Genomic DNA, 24,669 nt, shown 5'->3' on the forward strand with positions numbered 1-24,669 from the left:
TGACAATATTTCTCCCTTCCCACCCACCCCCCGTTTTTGGCTCTAGGTCTTTGTGTAGGGTTGAGGTTTTCTGGCTTTCCCCAATGCAGTTTGTTTTCTTTGTTGGTATTCTACTTGTTTATTTCACATTTCGGCAGTAACTTTGGTGAGACTTTGCCAGTAAAGTTTCTGTCATTACTAGAAGAAACAATTTCATTGCAAAGTTGCTGACCCGATTGTGCCTCTCCCTCTACTGCTAGGTTCCCTGTATCTTTAGTATGGGAGAGTTTATTTATTTATTTGTTTGTTTGTTTATTTATTTATTTTTGTAGTTGTATTTACTGGGGCTGGTCTCCACAACTCTGCATATTGATTGGTTGTGGTTTTCTGTTGTGTTCTCTATCTTTTCTGAAGGGTAGTTTCCTTGAAGAAAGCTGAAGTCTACACTTATTTGTTCCCACAGATGTTTATAGATTGTTGGTAGGGATTATGCTGGTTTAGTAAATTATTGTTTGCTAATTGCTCTCCAATTCCATGGCTACACTAGCACACATTTTTTACTTTGATTCCCAGTACCAGGAACGACATCCCTCATGTTAAAAAGTATTAAGTCCAATTAGAGTCAATGGTTACCTCTAAAGTAGTATATCATTACTCCATCCCTAGGGTTATCATGCCATGCTGGTAATTGATGTGGTTCATGGATCTCATAGCTGGATAGGACAGTGTTTTGTCTCTCTCCTTTGGAAGTTTTACATGGCTCCTTCTGTTACTATGAAAACTAGTCCTCAGGGAGGAGTGTTCAAGTCAGTTTTAGTTCAAGAGCCTCTGGAACTATTTCTGTAGTGCATAGTGTTTTCAGCTTTAGCAAATTTATTTTCCACCTCGGTGGGGTGGCGGAGCTAAGGGCATCAGAATTCGGCAATATATTTTGAGAGTCTCTTAGACAGCTTTGACCAACAACTCCAAGAAGGTCTTGAAAACATGAGTAATTATTAGCAGCAAAAGTCCCAGGGTGCACAAGATCTAGCTACTGATGGAAAACAGTGTGGCAAGCCCCAAAAAGATTTCAGCACTGCTAAGCATCAAATCTGACCTAGGAAATAGGAACAGGCAATACTACACATCCACAGCGGTCCAGTCAGCACCGTGTACCCAAGGCTTCTGCACTTTTCTTACATGAAATGGGAAGGATCAAATGCAGTTAAGAAAAATAAGGTTACGTGTAAATCATATTTTTAATTTGTTCATTCTAATGGCATATGTGATTTAGAAATAGAACAGATACCAATGAATTAAGGAAATCCCATTGATCATAAACATGCTATTGCACTGTTACTTTGAGACATTGGAAGATTTTTATAGATCATTGATAGGGTAGAAAGAAAAAGATTGTAGACATTATGGTCCTACAATAAGTCTATGGAGGGGAATATTAAGAAAAATCTAAGATAACCCTTAGAATTCTATGTTGGAACAGGTTGTATGCATCAATGTCATATAGCCTGATCTGAATTTACAAAAGAAATGAGAGATCAAGGAAATTTGGAGTGTTTAATAATACACATTTCAAGTGTTCACTACGGGTGAAGTGATAGCCTAGGCATAAAACAGATACAAAAGCTCTGTCCTTAAGTGTTATGATCTGACGGACATGCAGGCAGGAAACTTTTTCAGGAAGGTAGGAAAAGAATATTGTGACAGATCTCGGTATCTCAGCCTGGATACGCTGGCTAAAATTACAAGACATTCTTAATTCTGCACAGAGCTTGGGAAGAGAGAAAGGAGGAAGGACTGAGTGAATAACCTTGAGGGACATTAGGATTTAGAGAATGGACAGAGAAGAAGTAGACCATAAAAGAACTTTAAAGATATAGGGAAGAAAAAAAAAGCAAAGTCAGAGTGTCTTAAAAGCTAGAGATATTAATTAATTTTGAATCGTGGAGGAAATAATTTTAAAATGATAACTGTAGCAGAAACTGACGGCAGGATAGTCACTGCACAGTGTTCATTGGCATGCATAAAATGAAGTCATTGATAATCTTAAGAGCAAGTTATTGGAGCTGAAGCAGATGAAATAGAATTACCAGACTTTGACACATCCCTTTAAAATGAAAAGACTAAAGAAAAATGTACTTTTCTATACACTTAAAGATATTCTTACAAAATTTCTGACTCAAGGAAGACAAAGAGTAGATTTCCTTTGGAAACACGGTGGAAGTGGGCAGAAGGAAGAGAGCTGGTTCACATGGTTCTCAATGCAAACAGAAATAAACACGGTTCTTTTCAACTTTATAAAGTTAGAGTTTCATTAAAATGTCACTTTTAATTATAAAATGTTTACTTAGCCCAAATTCCCTTAGCACACTTTATGGTTCAGCTAGGATCATAAGCTACTAACTTCATAATGCAAAGAATGGAGTGTTCCACAGTATAAATAAGCTGAATTGAAATTTTGCAATTCAAAGAATTCCTTATTTAGAATCCTAGTTTTAATTACTAGTAAACAGCATATTTTTAAGGTTAAGTATATTTCATGAAAGCTCTTATAATATATCAAATAGACTGTCTAGGATACCAGGTAGTCATAAAGAAACAAATTGATTTTCATTTTAAGTAAATGTTTCCCAAAATTATTATAATATGGTTTATCTTTTAATAGACATTGTCCAGTTGAACACATTGTGAGGGAGGACTGATATCCTATAACTCTTTATCTAAGAGATTTAGGTAGGCACGTGAAGAATATAATTTCTATAATAATTTAATTTGTAAAACATGTTGGTAATATCTATTAGAATGAAAAAGACTGAAGCAATAATCAAAATGAGTTACAACTAAAAATCCTGAAGATACATGTACAATTAATTCAAATTGAAATTTTAATTATTATGTAACATTAGTTTATGAGAATTTTTAAAGGTCAACTGCTTAACACAATTCACTAAAATTCATTTTTCCCATTTTCAACTCAGTTTGAAAGCTAATTAAGTATGGTGTGTTGGAGCTCTTTCAGTGTGGTAAAATTAAACATAGCTGGCTTTGTAACTTGCCATTTAAAAAGTTAGTGGCTGGTTGTTCTGTACTGAAAGAAGAACACAGCTTTGTGGACACACCACTTGCCAAAAATCATTTCTATTCCAAAGGTTTCCGATTCCAGACCAACTTGTGTGTTAATGAGAGAAATTGCAAATTTTAGGAGAATTAAATTTTGTGTCATTAGATTTTTATATATCTGGATCAATGGGAAATAAAACTATCTTCCCTTTATGTTCTCATCTACCTTACATTTTCAAATGATTTGCATGACATCTGGAGTAGATACTCTTTTGTTAAGCTCTTTGAAAATAATAATGTACAGCATAAAATTTCAATGAAATCTTTTCTCTAAATGACTGAGACTAAACTCATACATAAGGATTTTGTTTCTGTAGATAAATTAGTGTGAGAGGCTGATGTTGTTAGAATCGTAGAATTCTTAGAAAGTACTAAGAGTTGACAGTGCTTGCTGTGGATTTAGGTGAGTCTATGAGTAACTGTGGTGTCATACCAAGGCTAAGCCTTGCTGGAGATGTAGATGAGAACATGAGTAACTATGGTATCACACCAATGCCAAGCCTTGTTGGGGATGTAGTCGAGAATGTGAGAAACTATAGTGTTATACCAATGCTAAGCCTTGTTGGGGATGTAGTTGAGAATGTGAGAAACTATGGTGTTATACCAATGTTAAGCCTTCTTGGGGATGTAGATAAGTCTATGAGTAAATAGGGTGTTATACCAATGCTAAGCCTTGCTGGGCATGTAGATGAGAATGTAACTATGGTGTTATAACAATGCTAATCTTTGTCTGTACTTTGATAAATGGTTTGGGTACCTTTGGTTAATTGGTACTCTATGAACTTCCTCTAATTTGTTATATTTAATCCTTATTTAAATAAATTATATGCTACTAATTATTTTTAGATCATCTCCAGTTCATTGAAGAGTAAATCACAGGATAGAAAGTGTTCACACAACTGATTTGAGGCAAAAGATTAGGTCATATCTGAGACTGTGCAAACAGTAGGGGGTGTAATGACTAGAATATTTCATAGACATTCCCTGTAGGACAGTACAGTCTCAAGACATTAAACTAAGTGACAGGAATCTAGACAATGTGGCACAATGCCTATGTTGTGAAAAATGAAAGACATATCAGTTACAGGCTTTGGATAACAGATTTTTTTTTCCCCAAAAAATTGTTGGAATTTTAATAAGGTTTTTTTTTTTTTTTTTTTTTTTTTTTTTACTTTCATGAGATTCTGGAAAGAAACAGATTTATGTTGGATAGGAACTTCTGTACAAAAGCAAGCTATGTCTCTCCATTTATACATGTCTTCTTTTTATGCCCCTTTATAAAGTTTTGTAGCTGCCTTCCCACAAATCTCACCAATGCTCAGTTTGGAAAACCTATTAATTAGCTGTTGATTAATTGATGGGACTGAGATCCACCTGATGGCATCAGCCCAAAGAGAGGAGTAGGATAACAGATTTTCTACTGGTATCTTACACTGTTCTCTCCAATATTACTGCTTTCAGAAATCTACTATCACAGGAAGTGAAAATTCTTTTAAAAATTCAGTTTTAATTTTTATAGTATACATATATGCGTATACATATATTCCTAAATATAACCCATTCAGCCCATGTGATTACATAATAATCACACTTCAGAACTAACCATTTGGCACTGGACCACAGCTAGTGAAAACAAGAGGCTGTGAATGTGAAAGGAAGAAAGGAAAGGTAAATGGCAATGTTTGCAAGAAAGAAACGAAGGGGAGAAATGTGATTAAATTGTAACCTCAAAAATAAAAGCATAGAGTAATTCAGTTCTAAGTTAGTTATGGTGGTGCATGCCTTGAATCCCAGCAGTTGGGAAGCAGATGCAAGTAAATGAATCTCTGTGAGTTCAAGATCAGCCTGGGCCACAGTGAGTTCCAGGCTAGCTAGGGATAAAACAAGCAAACGAATAAATAATAATAATAATAAAATAATAAACATTAATAATCCAATTCTACTTATTAAAGACTCTCCTTTTCACATGGATCTCAGGATATCAGGCTCACTTTTTGAAGACTTTGTTATCGTGTTTCCTTCAATTGTATCAGTTATATACAACATTAATCCTCACACAATTTCCAACTAATTCTCCAAAAGTGTTCTTCCGATTTTAAATTAATGGTAATTCATTATTTCAACCCAGTAACATTTGAACATTGAGTAGATTTTTTTTTTAAATAAAGTTCCCATATTGTGAGCATATTTCCATAGGGAAAGTAAAACACATCATTGTCCAAATTCACAAATACATCAAAAAGCATGTACTCTTTAAGTGTAGCAGATACTTTATCACATATTGTTGTTTATACTTTCCTTTTATACTTCTTTTATTATAATAATGTATTTAAAATATTGGAGAATATTTAATATTAATTTAATAATCAATTTAATTAAAATGAAACTAAGCTAGTAAAGATACCTTCTAGTACGACATACTAAGATCCTAAATTGATTGAAGCATGGATTGTTCGTTCAATATATATGGTGTTCAATTTAGGGATTAATCTTCAAGCCAATTTAAATGATGGAGTGCTTCTTAGATGGCTTTTTTTTTTCAGGCAAGATGAATATCCCAGCAGAGCCAACTTCTCTGCTGTGTTTTTAAATGCCCTGGGCACAGATCTGAACAGAATCACTCCTTTTACAAACAAGGTGTGTTAATGGGCCCTTACACTTAAACAAGCTTCCACAGCAGAAAATCTATCAGTAAGTAAGGAAGAAGACATCCTAAACAGCAATAAAGCCTAGGAGGAATTAGTCTGGGGCACTTCATGTTGGTTTCTATCTGACCGTCTCTCCATAGTAAAGGGTACTCTCTTTTAATTTCAAATTAATGCAGTTTTATGTAACCATAGACTGCTTGTTCATTTCCCCACGGCCCAGACTCAAATAAACACACGGAAACTATGTTAATTAACAACACTGTTGACCAGTGACTCAGACATATTTTTAGCTAGCTCTTACATCTTGAATTAACACATTTCTATTAATCTGTGTATTGCCACGGGGCTGCAGCTTGCTAGAAATTTCTGGGTCCTTCTTTTTTGGCAGCTACATGGTGTCTCCTTGACTTTGCCTACTTTCTTGCTACATCTCTGTTTGGATTTCTTGCCTGGCTTTGCTCTGCTAAGCCAGTGGCCAAAACAGCTTGATTCATTAATCAATGGCAATAAACCATATTGACAGTAAGCACAGAGGGGAATCCCACATCATTTTTAAAGTTTATATTATCCATCCACCTTTCCTTTAATTGTAAATATCTATTAACTCTTAACTGACAAATAATAATTATGTATGTTCCTGTGGTTCATTGTAATATTTGGATGTTTGTGTAAAATCTCAATCCACTTAATTACTATATTTATCTGCTCACCAACCTAGCCCTTTTTATGTAGAACATGGCTGTATTTGTTTTTTTTTCTGCTGCTCTGTTTAGGTTCCATCTATATGCTTAAAAAGTCATGATTTTCTCCTTTTTAAAAGTTTTATAGCATTTTACTGGGTTCAAGTTTTCTGTATCCATTGGCATTTTTATGGACACCTATTTGATTGCATATCAAGATTATTGTGTATAAGGTTGAAATGAACAGGAGTGGATTGAGTCTCTTCAATTCTTAGGGATATCTACCCAACTTTGACATCACTGTATCAAAGGCTAATTCTACTTTTAGGCTTTTGCATAACTTACATATTAGTTCATATTTTATGTTAAAATAAAATGCCAAGACCAATCATCCTTAGTGAGGCTTCATCCAGCATCTGATGGAAACAGATGCAGAGACCCAAAGTGAAATATTAGGATGAAGCCCCAGGAATCCTGGGGAAGTGGGTGAGAAGGATTGTAGGAGACAGAGGGGTTAAGGACACCACAAGAAAACCCACAGAATCAACTAACCAGGGGTCACAGGTGTTCACAGAGACTGAACAGAGAACCAGAAAGCCTGCACGTACCTGACCTAGGAAGGACCTGACATCCCAGGTCCTCTGCATATAAGTTATGGTTATGTAGCTTGCCAAGCTACACACACACACACTTCAACCCACATTTCTCTCCTCCAACTCCCATGGTTCCCCTGTAACACGTGCCTCTCCCATCTGTTGATACTCTTACTTTTGTGAAAACAAGCCATTAAATCTAATTGATATTGGCTTTTTGTGCAGGAGTATGGACTATTAGTTATTTCAAGATCAACGTCCCAGTATCCAGAACCCCAAAACTAATAATCTCCCTTCACTGGTGGCCATCAGCTGCCAATAGATCCTTAGTTGGGGTGAAGACCTTTATCAGTTGTTTGCGGCAAATGTAATAAGCCAAACACTTTGTCATTTGATCACATTATGAGAATTTTCTTAATATGTTATTGTAGATCCCTGATACTTTTGTGGCCCAAATTTCATATGTTATGACTACCATTTTGTGTGTCAAATATAAAATATATTTCATTAATTATTATTTGCTTTTTACATAAAAATATTTGTGACATGATTGATTATAGTGTGGAGAAGTATTGCAATGACATTTTACTTACATTAACTCAGATAATTTGAAAACATGTGATAAAATATAAAATTGAAGCTATTAAAATGAATAAAAGCACTAATGTGTATCCTTATATTGTTACTCATTGGAAATTACTTTTAAGACTGGATTGATTATTACCAACTTGAAAGAATCAAAGTTACTGTAATTTCTGTGGTAAAAATAATTCTGGCTATACAAATTGGTTTGTATAACTCATTATTTCTAGATTTCGACAATCTATCTGATAGGATATTACGATCTTTGACATTGAAAAGTTTTCCCTATAATTTAAGGACATGCTCTTTTTAGAATTACTAACTTATACCTCAATAAATTGAGAACATTTTATCTGGCTCTTAATTAAGCTTTGTTTTCTTAGATATCAATAAACAATTAGGAGACATAATTGTGATAAATAACCATGATTGTGTGCTAAATTAATTCTGTGAGCAAGTGCAACATCGTGTTGAATAGGGTTTATCAAACTTTGATATGTATTGAGTAATCCTGGAGGGGTTTTTGTTAACAGTTATTTGCTTATTTTATATTTGAATTTATATATTTGTATGTGATACTGTATTTATATCATTTCCATCTCATGCCTCCTGCTTCCATTCCTGCCCCTCCACTTCCTCTCATCGTTATGACTTCTTCTTTTATTATTATTGTTATATATGCAATTTATGAATACATGTGTATATTTATAAATACATATTACTGAGTCCGTAAAGTATTGTTATAATGTATACATGTTTAGGGATGACCATTTTGGATTGGATAACCCATCAGTGAGCTCATCCCTGGAGAAGACTGATTCTGCCCTTCTCAGTAGCCATTAGTTTCCTGTAGCTCTTCACCTAGGTGTGGGGCATTTTGAGATGGCCCATATTCGTGTTGGAACTTAACTGGTGATATCACTATTAATCAGGTCTTCTTTGGGTGACCTTATTGTTAACAGTGGTAACTCCCTGTCATATATTAAGAAAACTATCTCATTGCAGATATCTGTCATGATGAATCTTATGTGTAAAAGTTATATTATGGACGTATTAATGGGATGCCCACCCCACAGTCAGTTTTCTCTGCATTTTGGGCAATGTGGATTTCTGCATTGGGCTCTATCTGTTGTACAAAGAAAAAAATTATGAGGGCTGAGAATTATACTTATTTGTTTGTTCCAGGATGGATATTAGAATATAGTTGGCAATTTTACTTGTTTAGGAATGTGGTGGTTGTTGGTTCTCTTCCAGGGTTCTTTACCTCACTATTCATGCAAAGCTGGCTGGGTGTACAGTGCCCTGCATGAGTTTGCCTATTGAGTATGTCTTGAGTTGTATCTCTGATTACCCTTGAGATGTAAGTGCCACAATCTCACCCATGCATCTAACAGCAAGACAGTCACCATCATTTATCCATTCTAGCTCCAAATCTTTTATGAGTATAGAATCGTGAGTAAGTAAAAAAATCAGGAGGGCAAAAAGAACTAGGATAGGAAAAGAAGGAGTTGTAGCAAAGGGAAAAATAGGACCTGGGTGCTGTGAAGGCAGAAGTGGAAAAAGCTGGATGGTACTTTGTAATGGCGTAAACGAATACAGACAGATTGTAAATATATATATATATATATATATATATATATATACAGCTTTAATGGAGAAATAGACTTACAGAACCACCGTTCCCTCGGAGACCAGGAAAGCAGAAGCAGCGGCTGGAGCATGCTTGCCAAATTTATAGGCAAACATTAGCCTGAGGGGAACATGCCCCCAAGGGGCAGGACTTATCCCTACATCTCCCCTTTTTGTCTAAATAAGACAGAACTAAACCAAATACAACTATATACAATAATAACAAATAATAAATATAACAAACAATATGAGAACAAAAGTTTTGCTAAACATTCTATCTCAAGGGGTCTAAATAATGTAGAGAGTAACTACAATTATATAATCTTAAACTCCGTCAAAGATCTGAGAAGGGAATAAATATTACTTCACAAACGAGGTATTTCCAAAATGTGCAACAATTGACTGAGACAACTGACTACCTGGGCAATTACCCAAAGTCTCGTTTGCAATGTTGAGTCAACAAACTTTGGCTAAGGCCTAACATAACTGACATACCATTATTAAAGGCAAGGAACTTTACAAAACTATCTTACCCTGTCTTACCTTGTCCTGTTTTATCCATTGATGCATGCTCTGTATCTCTGTCAGTGGTTGAGGTATGGGCATTTCTTTGCCCAAAGGCCAGTTCTGCCAAAAAGAAAGGCTCCATGTGGAGTGTCTTTGGTGCTCAACATTCTCGCGGAAATAGAGCGGTGTTGCCAGGAGCAATTGTGTCCCACTACCACAAAACTCCGAGTTAGATTAAAGGCCATTTTCTACAGCTCTTTGAGGGGGATGTTGAGGGAGAGGAAAGGAGGACTCATAAAGAACACCAAGGATCCATGGATAATTGGAAAAATACATAGAGGGACATTTTATTTTAACTAAGAAAGCACTATATACATATATATGTGTGTATATGTGTGTGTGTACATGTTTATATATTGAAATAATTTAAGTTAGGCTACTTGAGGTGATAATGTTCCACGCAAGAGCAATAAACGACTTAGCAAAATCTCAGGTGGTGCACGTGAGAAACCTCATTAGAGTTGTTGGTCGAGGGAGTTCAAGAAACTTCCTAAACAATAGAAGGTATTGCCAATTGTCCTTGGTTGATTTCTGAACTTGAAAGGAAAATACAGTTGATGGAGACTAAGCCCATTTCAAACACAATGCTTGGAGAAATTGAATTGGAATTTACATGTACTAGTTCTGGTAACACCCAAAGGTGCGAGAACAACAGACAAGAAAGAAAAGAAATTTAAATTCCTCCTCAGCTGTAAAGCTGACAAAACACTATAGCAAAGAAGTTTTAATTTCAAACTTCCTCTCAAATATACTACTATTGCTGGAGAACTACTGCCTTACAGATTTTTTTTCTCCAGTAAATGTTTTACATATTTCCTTTACATTATTGCCTAAACATTAACTTTATCTAATGCATCCACTTAGACTATACATATACATTTGTGTTTGTGTGTGTGTGTATGTGTAATAGTCAATCATAAAGAGATAACCATTTTTTCATCTGTGACTTTTCTTATATTTTTTAGATTTAGACTCAATCAATGTTATCTTAACTGAATATGTGAGCTTATCAAATCAGGGCTAAAAATGGTATATGTGATACTACAATTTACTGGTGAGAGTTCTTCATCAGGGCATCCTTGTTCTCTTTCAATGTGCTCACACCAGTCATTAATAACAGTTTAAAAATGTGCAGCCATATACGTCTCTCAAGACATAGTATATCACGCCCCAGCACACATGCTGTTAATACCCCTTTGGGATAACTGTTTGCAATCTAAGTGGTCCTCAGAATCGTATGAGAAAGCTCCCAAATGACAAATTTTAGGGCACATCTCAAAAGTTTCTTATGATTCACGCAGTGGTGGCACACATCTTTAATCCCAGCACTCAGGAGGCAGAGGCAGGCGGTTCGAGGCCAGCCTGGTCTACAAAGCAAGTTTTTGGATAGCCAGAGTTGTTACACAGAGATCCCTGTCTTGAAAAACCAACCAAACAAACAAACATAAAAAGGTTTCTTATGGAGCAGATGTCAGATGTGGTGTGAGGACTGTTTCTTAGACAATGAGGTTGCTCTGGGAATTGTAGTTGGAATTCCTTACAATTGAACATGGACCTGATAAGGCTTCTCAATGAACACATAAACACTTGACAAAACCTGGACGAGTCACAAACAGGTGTTTTTATTTTATAAGACCAAAATAATTGATTGCAATGTATTCTTAAATCTCTTACTATGTACTGTAAAATTTCTAAGATTCCACTCAATTCCTATTAAGCCATTATCTCTTATGTAATGTTAATTCACTTTTTAAATGATACTTTATATAAGATTCCTCAAGCAATTCTGCCAGAGAAAAATTTCCACGTTTTATTTGCATAAAAGGATATTATGTTCAAGAATTTTATGAGTCTGTAATTGTACTATAACTGTCTAAATCATCTTAAAAGTTAGTATTATAATCCCCCAATTTTGGAGATAACCAACTTGTTTTCTTTCTTTAAATCAAGTAAAAGTAATCATTCAAATTATGAGTATGGTAAATAAATTTCTGAGCATTTGTTTTCTACTTGTACATGGAACTTTCCCTTTTTACTTTAAATTCAAATTTTAAACAATTCAATGAGCCTTGGGCACTGTAGAATAACTTCTGTGTTTATCATTTTGAAGGTGATTAGAAAGTCTGAGATCAATATGGAGCATAAAATTGCTTCATTAATAATTTAATATATTCCTCCAAAATATGTTTTATTAAAATTATAGATGTATGGAACATAATGACCTAAAAATGAGGTTCAGACTACCTGACCTTCTATAGAAGATTGCAAATCCCTGCACTATCTGCTCAGGCTGGGATAAATGTGTCTGTACTCAGTCAGAGCTTCCAATTCAGTAGATAATACTAATAATTCTAAAAATTTTAAAATCTTTGAATTATTCGTCTAGCACAATGATGAGCTAAAATTGATAGGTGTCAAAATTAAATGTGTGTGCTTAACTTTATAGACAAGGTTATGCTGCACAAGAATTGGTGAGCATCCTAACTTTACCAATGAATGCAATCACACTAAAATTCTATAATTAAAACGAATCACCATTAGAATCTTTATCGTGAGCAATAAATAAAAATGTTATACATATTTAGTAAAGAGGAGTAGCTGAAATCTATATTGTTTGGTTTTTATTTTTAAATACATCTAAATTCTATGATATTGAATGATAACAATTCAATAAGCATTTTATGACTGACATCTTTAATTTCTTTCAATGGTTCACAGGCAAAGATGCGAAGCCCATACCAACACGTATGTTATGTGCATGCTTAATGAATGAATAAATCAGCAGAAAACCACAGATATTAGATGCATGTTTTTTACAGATTCATCTTTGCCCATTTCAAATATTATTCTGAAAGCTGGTTGCTTCACAGTTTTGTCTATACATTGTGCATAGACTCCAACTTTATATACTATGCTGAAATTTTCCTTTTTGCTTTATTTTTGATTCACTGGAAATATACCCATCCTTGACACTGTCACTACGAGTTTTAGTTGGTGTTTACATTTTTTTGTTAAAAAAATTTGTTTTGGTTGGAAAGGAATGTCCTTTGCTTGTTTCATATTAAAATATAATTGATACTATAAAATAGAAATGCATGTGTACAAAAGAGATCAATTATATTGATTATCATTATAATTTAATTTTTTAGAGCCACAAGTGAAAAAAGAAGAGAAGTCAGGTATGTATTTGAATGTACAAATTTATACATGTATTCCATATTTATAATGAATAGCATATCTCTTTGAAATGTTATGGGAAGCTACATTCTCATATATAAAGTAAAATTCTGGCCAATTGTGGTTTCTGTATAATCCTTCTCTTCTGAGCCATTTTCCTTCCACCACTTCTCAGTCATTCAAACAATTGCCACCCCACACAAATAAATAAATAAGTAATTAAATAAGTAATCAATTAAATAAACAAATAATAAACCAGTAGGCCTTTATAGACAAGATTGCTATGCTACTGATTTTTAAAGAGAACATATATTTCTAACATTGTTGCAGTCCTGAAATATCCATTTATACTTCACAAATGTACCTTGAGAATTACAAGTATGTAATATTTATTCATTGAAAGAAAAAATAAAACAACAAAGCTTTTTGTAAATTCATCTAAGATATCAACTTCTAAAAAACATGGTATGTATATATAAACACTACAAGAAGTTTCTATGGTTCAAACAAAGCAATTGGTACTTGCCTGACTCTTGCCAACCCACATCTTTAAATTTTGCAAGCACAGATTCCTGTCAGGTAAATCTGTCACATACTTCTCTTTCCAACCTCCTGACTTAGACAGTCAATTCCATAACTCGTAGTATGCAGCAGAAACGTTTTCAAAGGAACTCACAGCATACAACTGTGAAAACAGTTAAAATTTGGAATCATGCCTGATGAATATATTAGTGCTGTAGAATAGAGCTCAATAAAACACCACAAACTGATGACTCTATAATGTATGTTTATTCCTTCAGTTACCGGAGGCTACAGATCCAAAATCAATGAGTTGGTTGAGCCATGTTTTTTTTCTGAAACCCACAAAGAATCCATCCTTGCCTTTCTTGACTGCTAACGCTTACCAGCATTCTAGCTGTGCCTTTTTTGCTTACAGATAACTCTAACTTCCGTCTCCATGGTTACATGGCCATCTTTTCCATGAGTGTGTTTTGTTTTAGTAGCTTTCCTCTTAAGAACTCCATTCACAGTGGATGGGATACCAACCTCCACCCCTTTTGTTACATCCTAAGTAGTTACATCTGCAAGAAGCATATTTCCAGTAGGATAACATTCTGAGATCCTGCAGATAAGGACTTGGACATACTTTTTGGAGTAAATACTGTATTCCATTCTAATCTGTACTTTATCCTGCCAAAATTTGTGTCTTTCCTATGTGCAACATACACTGATACCATACCTACATTGTCTAATATTAATTACTACAACATCTACTACTAATCCCATGTGTTAAACACCTAACAATTCCAGATATTGATGCCATTTCTAGGTTATCTACATCAGCTTTGGGTGGAATAATGTGATGAAAATATTCTCTACCTGTGAGTCCATAGTGAATGATCTGATTACAAACAAAGCGGTGAGACAGCCATTAGGTGCACATTCTCATTCCAAGGGGAAAGTTTAAAAGTAAAAATAAGGATGTTATAAGTAAACAAGTTCTCAATCCTGGAATTCAAGTCTTCAGAATATTCTCTCTGTTTCTGTTCAGTCTTCTGAACTTGATGGGGTGTTAGGTGTATATCAGGCCCTTGCTAAGAATGGATTTACCCCTTTTAGTCATTTTTTCACTTGATTTTGTCTCTGTCCCTTTAGTTGTGTTGTCTTTGCTTATTTAAAATTCTCAGGAGCTTGATTCATCTCACATTTAATCCGTGATAATTCAATAAAGACAGATCCTCCATAGCTCTTTCTTGGGCCATTTTTCTTTTGTTTTCTATAGAAGTGACTGGTTGGATCAAGCTGATTTACACACAGTTTCATTCTTTTGTCCAGGTACAGTTAGACCTGTATCTAGGATAATTAAGGACTGGATGAAATTTTCTCAAATCACTATGGAATGATTTATTTTTTATAAATAGTTTTGATAAAAATTTTTATGGATAGTTTTCCCATTCTGTTATAAGGGACAGATTGGTATTAGTCTACCTACATTTAATCATGTTCTTGGAAATATTCTGTTAATAGAATCTCAAGTTATTTGCTTGCAATTTTGGACGTTCAGTCTACAGAAGAACATATTTCAGTTAAGTGCTTTGCCTTTCAACAAATACACCCTCTTCTTCAATGACCATGATTGATCTCATTCTCTTTCCTTCTTAACTGTCTTCAGAACAGTCTTTAGTGTCTGTTTTTATGTAAATAGTAATCTCTTCAAGTGAATCCAGGCTCTTTTCATACATTTCACAAATTTTCCAGTATCTCCCCACTGTGTTATTCACAGTCTACATCCATATTTGCATATGTTATAGCAGTATTTCACATATCAATACAATCTATGAGTTTCCATGAAGGAATAACGTACTCCAAGCTGTTTCTTAAAACAACATGTGTGTTCCACCACAACTGTACATGTTGAATGACATTCCTTTTCCAAGCTTAACCGAAATGTCTTCCTTGGCTCTTCTAAGTTTTGGTGGTTACATTAATTCATATATTCCCTAAGATTTAAATTCATCATCACTTCAATCTCTGCTTCCATTGTCACATGTCCATCCTCTCCCTCTCTGCCTCTTATGAGGAGCCACCCAACCCTAACAAGGTCTCATCTCATCTTAATTCATTACACCTGTACTAACCCAATTTCCATATAAAGTCACTTTGCAGATATTAATGCTGAGGACTCAACCTATTTGGGGGGCATACATTCAATCCATAATAGTATATATCTAATTTCCTAAATTAAACAGATAGCAATTAGATTCATTTCAGACAACCTCTTCTAATTTTGTGGTTGAAATGATTTATCTAATATTAGTTTAGAACTACTTTTTACAAGCAGATTGAAACCAAGAAGACAGTTTAGGTTTAAATAAACTCTCAACTACCTGTTCACCTGAGACTTACTTTTAAAAAAACACCTTAATGACAGACAAGTGGATAGTAGGAGTCTATCTACTGTGTTCAATAATCATTCCTTAACAGTGCACCAAGGATCTGGAATAATAATTCAAAATTCTTCACTGTTTATGGAAATGAACACAAAATATTTTTAATGATAAATTTATACTTTAGTTTATTCCATTAAAGTCATTTTTTTTGCCTTTTTCTCCTTTCAGAGCCACAAATTAAAAAGGAAGCAAAACCAGGTAACAATATTGTTAATAGTATCAGAAGTCATACCTCCCACAGGCTGAAATTGAAATTTTCACTGACTACCAACAGAATTTCCACAGTCTCTCAGTTACTTGTGATTTCTCCCTATCTATTGTCTAATAATATTTCATAATACTCTAGTAAAATTCAGATTTCTATTTTGTGAGATATGGCTAGAATATGGCTTTATATCAGTGATTCTCAACCTTCCTAATGCCATAACCCATTAATACAGTTCTTCATGTTGTAGTGACTCCAACATAAAATTATTTTATTGCTACTTAATAATTGTAACGTATTACTGCTATTCATCATTATGTAAATGTATGATATGCAAATATCTGATATGTGACCCCACCCAAAGGGGTCAATGACCCACTGGTGGAGGACCACTACCTTTTTTAACTGTTTATATTGAGTCATGTAGTTTTCTCTGCTCCCCTTCCTTCCTCTGCCCTCCCCTTATGCCTTCTCCCATGATCCCCATGCTCCCAATTTTCTCAGGGGATCTTGTTTTTTTTTTTCTATTTATCATGTAGATTAGATCCATGTATGTCTCTCTCAGGGTCATCTTTGTTGTCTCACTAATTTATACTTAACTTAGAAATGACTCCAAGATTTAGAAAGTATTCATCTGAGTGTTTTGATATCAGGTGTGATCATGTCTGTTTTGTGGCTTTATTTATATCAATTATTACAAGAGTCGCAAACACAAAGTCATGAGCTCTTTGGGAATGAGGAGAACAATGGCTAGTACTCAAGAGGACGCTTATGAAGTACAAATGGACACTGCACTGTAACTTTCTTCATTAGGGAAGCAGACAACACAGCAAGTGCTTTCCTTATGCAATAGTTTGGAGATGGTTCATAAGGCCAAATTCATACAATTAGTTTTTCAGTATTTTCAAGCTAACAAATGTTGGAGCTAAAATTTTACACCCTGTCTAATTTTTTACAACCCCCTGAGTAATTTTCTTAAGAACCCATTCCAGACTAACTGCATCATTTTATTAACAGCTGAGGTTAACCTGAAAAACAAGATGACCTCGTTTAGTTTATACTGTCATGATTAAATCGTGTTTGGTACCAACTGGTTGCTGACCCGAGGCAAGTTTGTGAAAGCCCTCAAGCTCTATGGAAGCCATTCCTTCATTATGAGAAATGATGTAGCAAAATCTTTATTTATCAACTAATCTAAGAATCTAAATCTAGCTTCATGTACAGTGTAGCCATCCCGCTCCACTCCTCATGAGAATTTACTCAGCAGCTATAATCATAATTTGTGTCTGTAGGCTCTTGTAAATAATATAATGGGTGTATACATCAGACATAAATGTCTATCTACCTTTTTATGATTTTTTCTCATGTCTTTTGTTTATTAGAGGTGAGCACATTTTACCAGAAAGTGTGTTAATTTTAGAATTACAAGTAATTCTTTACATTGTGTGTGTCTGTGTGTGTGTGTGTGTGTGTGTGTGTGTGTGTGTGTGTGTGGTGTTCATATACTGATGCCAAGGTGTGGAAATTGAGATCAGAGGCTAACTTCTGGAAATAGGCTTATTTTTTCTACATTGTGAATTTTGGGGAGGAAGTTTAAGTTATCAACAGGGTTTGGTGGCAAGTCCAAACCTGATGAACCAGTACATAGCTGTTGAAATACATCACTGGTACAGCATTAAAAATAAAGAGCCTTTTAAAGCTAGTTATACTTAATACCACTTAAAACTTAATATTAGTTGTTTTAAAACATTGTATTTGTCAGATATTTTATTAAAATTTTATTCTTTCAGCTCCACCTGACAAAGCTCAAACACACAGTATGTATATCTGCTTCTTCTGTAATGCTCATATACAATCTTTTTAAAGAGCATTTTCCATTTCCATAACTGTAAACTTTAATCTATGCGTCTACATTTATACTTTGAAAAAGCCTGTGATTTGAAAATTACAGGTGTTATGTAAAGAAAAGGTTTTGTATGCATGTACTGTTTTTCCGAAAACAAATCCTTTAGCATTTTGATATGAAATGGGATAGCCCAGAAGTTTCAAAATAATTCTCCTTATTGGAATAATTGCTATTTTCAATTTTAAAAACCATTGGCACAAGTCATACAGAATATTCATTGTGTGCCATACTAGAAAACTTTAAAATGTCTGACATATCATTTTTATGACTTTCAGAACAGGGCAATTCCAAACCAGAGCAAGTCGTTCCTCATGCTAAACCAGGTATTTCCCAAACGGCACTGTGGCATCCAGTGGTCTTCCACTGTTCTACCTATATCAAAAGGAAGAGTCAGATCCAAAGCCACTTGTAGTAACACATGCCTTAAGCAATCAGCTTCTAGAGAGCATTTCTAAGTCATCCATCCAACATAGGCTGAACAGAGAGTGTAACAGTAGGGTTCAAGTAGGCAGCCTTCTTCCCCTGCCCAACAGACCTGGGCTTACTGCAAACAGCATCCCACTCAGTCCCCAGATAAATGGACCTCACATGGGGACTTACCTTTTCCAACTTGTCTTTTCCAATAAGACAGTCTTCCAAATATTGTCCTTTAATCCTGGACAAGAGAGTCTTCTAAACATTGTCCTTTAGGGAAAGGTTAATATGCACAGATTCAAAGACAAATTAAGTTTGCCAAAATTTACCAAGAGAGTTACTGGGCAGATATATCTCTTCCGGGACATTTTCCTTGTGGTTTCATTCAATCTAAAAGAACTTGTAATTAGCTGTTTCGTTGAAAATCTAACTTTTTAATTTTTTATCTAAACAAACACAAACTATGAAGGTTGGAATACTTGATTGCTTTTTACTGCTATGTTGGAAACTTCTGTTTGTATTAATCCTTTTTCTTACTACAGAACAAAAAGTTCTCAAGCAGGTAAAAGTTATCACAGCAGAGAAGACAGGTAAAGAAATTCCTTTATAATCTTTTCTAGTTCAGTTTTGTGCACATAGATATGCACAAGTATGCATTAAGTATGTACAATTTTTAATTAAAAATTAATTAAAATATAATCACATTATTTCCTCTATCCCTGCCATGCCCCTTACTTTTCATATTCATTGCCTATTTTCCTTTATTATTATTTCACACAAACATATGTATGCATAAATTGATAAATACAATCTGCTTACTTTATTAAATGTTGTTTATTTAGGGCTGACAGCTTGATATTGGATAGCCAATAGGAGGCTCATCACTGAGAGAAACAAATTCTCCTTTCAGAGTTTATTAGTCTCTAGTAGTTCTTAATTTAGGGTGGAAACCTCATTGATTCCATGCCTTACATGTTAGCATGTCTTTTGGTTTTGTCGTTTTTTAGTTCTTGTTAGTCTGAATTATCATGGGTGAGTCATGTATATATTTAAAGCCATAAATTGCAAAATTATGAGTTATTGTGGATAATTTCAAAATAATTTTCACTGAAGGTAGTAGAAACGAAAGTGTCTTAACATTATTTTTTAGAGTGTGATTGGCAAAATTATATATAATTTATTAGGAGATCAATTTAAATATTAAACATCATCAGCACTCGGGAGGCAGAGGCAGGCGGATCTCTGTGAGTTCGAGACCAGCCTGGTCTACAAGAGCTAGTTCCAGGACAGGCTCCAAAACCACAGAGAAACCCTGTCTCGAAAAAAAAACCAAAAAAAAAAAAAAAAAAAAAAAAAATATTAAACATCATGTATTCTAATTTGATCTTTCATCTTATTGTCAAATCACATTTTCTCAAATCTTAAAATTGCAGAAATCCAGATAAGTGAGATAACCAACAAGTAAACATGCTTGGTATAAAAGTGAGATGACCTGAACTTAATTCCCAAATCCTATAAGATGAGAGAATTGGCTTCCAAAGTTGTTCTCTGATTTTCACAATGGACACATCTGAACACCTGATCTCTATCATCTTTCAATCATCTATCTGTCTGTCTGTCTATCTATCTATCTATCTGTCTGTCTATCTATCTATCTATCTATCATCTATATTTCTATTTCTCAGTTTTTATGTATATGTGTGTGTGAAAGAGTCTGTGTGTGCATATGCAAGTGAGATACACACAGAGTAAGTCTAAGCACAAACAACAATACAATTTTAAAATAAATTAAAATCACAGAATTTGAAGCTTTGTCTGCTTATAAATTAGCTCATATGATTCTGTTCATTCCTCAAAGAGTTGTGTGGTTATGTTTATTTAAAGATTTGCCTTAAGATTAGTAGAACACACCTCCATCATTTCATGGGTAGGAAAAAGGATTCACACTCTTCATTTTTGGAGACTTTCCCAAGAAGACAAAGGAAACTTTTGAGTCTTGCTCTAAGCTGATGTCTTGAACCTCTTATCCTCTTTCTTTGAATCTTAGATGAAATCTCATCTCTTTGATTATACAGTGATCCACATTTTATTGCGCTTAATTTTTCTAACACAAACAATCTATGAAGCATTCTTTTCTTTGAACTGAGATGATAAGATAAAAATATTTTGTGAAATAAAATAAAACTCAAGAGAAAATAACTCATACAAATTATAGGCTACCCCAAGACAACTTCACTTTAAATATGACCATTTTTCTCTTTCTTCTTCCACTGAGTTAATTTTTAACACCAATAAATGTTCCTTTAATTTTCATAGTGCCATATTGAGACATCCTTCAAGCCTGGAGTATCTCAGCCCATTGTTGATATTTAAAGATAGGAAAAGCTATCTTGGCATATTTGTATTCCAAAAACAGAGATTGTTGTAAATTTATGTGCATTTCATATCTTTAGTCAGCTTTTCACTAAGCAATATGAATAATTATATTTGTTATTTTAACATAATAGTGCTCAGGAAAAAAAGCAGGCTTGCTTTAAGCTGAGAAAATAATCTGAGCCAAGAACAAATACATATGGGTATGAATGAAATATTTTTTTTATTTTTCTGTGGCTAGTACTCATCAGTATGCCATCTATTTTGCCTTGTTCTCCAAAGTGAAGCCCTTAATCATCAAATAAAATAGCCTACTAACTTCAACTTTAACAATTTGCTCATTTTTATTTGTTTTTAGTGTAGACTATAACTAAATTTCTACATGTGATAAATTGATGTTATTTTATGGCTTTGATTTAACTCCTTGTGGTTCAATATTAATTAATGATTCATGATATTTGTGTGGAAGAAATGTCTGGAAGGTCTATAAATATTATTAATATTAAAAAGGTAAGTCCATACAGGTAATTAAATACCAACAACAAAAAGTAGTTAGCAAATCATGTAAATTTACATAGTTTATAGCAAGGGGAAATTAAATGAGTAATTATGCTATTAACAATACTTAGTATTAATTTTAATTTTCAAGATACCTTATAGATTTGGTATTTAGAAAACCAAAAACTTATAAACATTTTGCCACTTATCTACTAAAATCGTAAAACTGTAAAATTTCCTTGAGTTGAACTGCAAAGATCATTTCCTTATACAGAGATTGTAATGATGAATTCTTCAAGAAATGCTAATGGATTTAGGAGGTTGTGAACCTTAAAAAAACCCATGTTCACAGAAGTGAAATAAGTCTAATAATGTGTCAAAATTATCATTCTGCTTCTGCAGGGAGATATCTTTGTAGAACACAATTTGTTTAACCACTGAGTAAAAATTAAATGATAAGATCTAAAGACAAATGTGAACAAGAAGAAAGGATGTCATATTGGTGGTCCAGGAGATGGGATGTAGATTTACGGAGCCTAATTAGAATGAAAATTTACACTTGACAAAAAGGTACACTAACACTTGACAGGTATTTCAGATGGGTGTGTGTGTTTTGTGTGTGTGTGTATCTATGCTATAATTGTTATTTTATTTAACTTTTGAAATGTTCTCATTTTATTTTATATTGGAATGTTGGCGTCTACTTGTTATTATGTACAAGTTTATATCATTTTCCATTTAGGTAAATACAGTTAATGGAACTCTATTCTGGAGAGATTTCAAGTTTAGTTTACAATTTATTCTCAGGTGGTTTCACTTCTCACATATTTCTATCTACTTAAATGGCTGGTACGTGATGTTGAAGGAAAATATCATTAGTTAAAGAGAATTTCTAAGGTAAAGAGCAAAGGAAAGGAAAGACAGACACATACTGGGACCACCCCAATACAGCTCTGGAGGTCATTAGTGTGTCCCGCTCTAGTTTTTGCTCAGTTTCCAAATAAACCCACTTCCCTTTAAAATATTCCATCATGTGGGACTTTAAAACACTGCGTTTGGTGGGAAAGAGATAGTTTTTAAAAATAATTGTTTCTTGGGATATTTTCAGAGGGCTTAGAAAGGTGTTTGTTGCTCACCAATTTGGGTTCCATTTGCCACATCCTGGAACCGGTTGAGTTTAAGCATTGATGCTTCTGGCTGGATCTGGAGGGTAGGTGATGTGTAGGGTATGAAGTGTGGTACACTGTAGGGTAAGGCATATCTATAATGCATTTTAAGCAAGACGAGAGTCAATGTTCAGAATTAAATCGTTTCTGACAAGGGAAGAAGGAAACTTGAAGGCAGCAATGTCAGAGGAGGAGGAAAAGACTGCCCTTTGCCACAAGACAGGGACACCTTCACTAACACAGCAGCTTCTTCAAATTGTTTTATTTGACATGTTGTATCTCTTTCCTTTTAAGTCACAGGACAACAAGAGACTGAACACCTGGCACTGCCCTTAGGTGTTGGGAGAGCACATTTTCAGGGTCACTTGACAATGAATCTAACCCTGTTTATAATATATTCTTTGGTAATAGACTCTCTGTGTTACAAGTTGCAGAGAAATGGCTTTAAGAATATGCTTCCTGTGCAAGTGAGGGTCTCTGCCAAGATGAAATGTGCCACACTCCCTGCTCCAAAAATATTCACATCTCCTGTGATTCTTCATTTTCCCCTCTAGAAAAAGCCGAACCTCAAGAAAAAGATCGTCAGTCTATGACAACAGGTATTCTTGGCCTTTTGGCTTACATGCTGTCTTTGTTCATCATGTTCATTAAATCTGAGCACTAAAAAAAAAAAATGAAGTAGGCACTTTTTGTTTTATTTATCAGTACTGTTTAGCTTTGTGTTTTGTACTATAATCTATCTTCTCTGACACTAGCTGTGGTTTCAGAGGTAATAAAAAAAGATTGTCAAAGAATGCTGCATAATACAGAGAAACTAGCAAACTGAATTTGCTTTCATGACTTACAAATTCTTTCCATAATATTAGCTATTTAGCAAGATTTCTATTACTGCCATTTATCATACTCATGGTTTGGTATGCCTTTATATGGCTTAAAAATATTATTAACAATTACACGTGTTAAATTTGACTGACTGTGAACTTCAGCAAAAATATTTTCTTGAAATATATTTATTAAAATATGTAACAATTAGCTTTACAAATTTTATAATATTACTAAGTTTTATGATATGAGGTTCTTTGTATGGCTTAGGTACTGTAACAAAGTGTTCTAACCGAAAAAAATAATCTTTTGTCTTCTTTTTTTATATATTCACTCACCATTCAAAAATGTCCCAAATTATAATGAAATATTTGTTTTTGAATGAAGAAAGCTTATATTTAAGACTGAATAATACATTAATTAATAATTCCAGAAGGCATACTTCATTGGATATAGAGGAATGTACTTATAAATTGTAGATTTTCATGTCCTATACAAATGTATACTTTCCCGAATTTTATATCACTTTTCAATCACATTCTTGTGAATTCAAATTATTAATTGAATATTAATGCATTCCCAGAAAGGTCAGTGGAACATTATTCTGTGGCAATAATAAGTAGGTAGACATTCAGATTATTTTAAATGCCTATTGTCTTATCCAATAAAAGTTAAAATTTTGCAGATGAAGAGAAAACTAAGAAGTTCAACACTCCCAAATTTTATAGCAGATCTATTAAAACATTTTAGAAAATATTTTAAAGACTTATGAAATATTACTCTATTACTTACTTTAATATATACTTAATTTATCCCATTTAAAACAGTAAAATAGAAAATATAGTTAACTATATATATGCATATATAATAGAAAATTTTCACTCATGTTTTTTCTGTTTAGATAAGCCTAAATCATCTTCAAGTAAGTATATCATTTAGAATAGAAGGATATGGGTGTGTGAGCTCGCTCATGGAGTAGTACTAGTTGTTATACATTCCTGGTGACATGAATTCAATCCCCTGGGCCCAGTTAAAGGTAGACAGAATAAAAATTGAGTCTACAGTTTTGACCGCTGACCTCCATCCATGTGTTATATAGCACATATGCAAACACTCACCCACAAACACACGCAGACACACACACACACACACACACACACACACAAAAGCATGCTCACATACTAATAATGCACAGTTTTTAAAAAGAACATTCTGTTATGAAACTTTATTTTACAGTGTGTTTAACTGGTAAGTTAAATTTCAAAAACAGGTTTATTAATATAAAACTATTATATTATTTATATAACAAACATCAACAAAAGATACATGGTGTTGTCTATTTATTAACACCAGGGCATGTGA

General features: G+C 33.9%; 1 protein-coding gene across 1 annotated transcript in view; it reads left to right on the forward strand.

Annotated features, from left to right (window-relative positions):
- The window catches only part of LOC121449227 (triadin-like), a 72,540-nt gene that overhangs the window by 10,380 nt on the left and 37,491 nt on the right, over nt 1–24,669 (forward strand). Inside the window, exons 2-10 of the mRNA XM_041653531.1 lie at nt 12,514–12,540; nt 12,945–12,974; nt 16,092–16,121; nt 17,919–17,945; nt 18,310–18,357; nt 18,991–19,038; nt 20,496–20,500; nt 23,009–23,084; nt 24,209–24,229. Coding sequence (XP_041509465.1) covers nt 23,075–23,084; nt 24,209–24,229 — 31 coding nt within the window. The 5' untranslated portion in view covers nt 12,514–12,540; nt 12,945–12,974; nt 16,092–16,121; ... (3 more) ...; nt 20,496–20,500; nt 23,009–23,074. The remainder of the gene's footprint in view (nt 1–12,513; nt 12,541–12,944; nt 12,975–16,091; nt 16,122–17,918; nt 17,946–18,309; nt 18,358–18,990; nt 19,039–20,495; nt 20,501–23,008; nt 23,085–24,208; nt 24,230–24,669) is intronic.

This window comes from Microtus oregoni, unplaced genomic scaffold (genome assembly GCF_018167655.1).
Source record: "Microtus oregoni isolate MIOR12 unplaced genomic scaffold, Mior012 000006F_ref0000085, whole genome shotgun sequence".
NCBI classification, from domain to species: Eukaryota; Metazoa; Chordata; class Mammalia; order Rodentia; family Cricetidae; genus Microtus; species Microtus oregoni.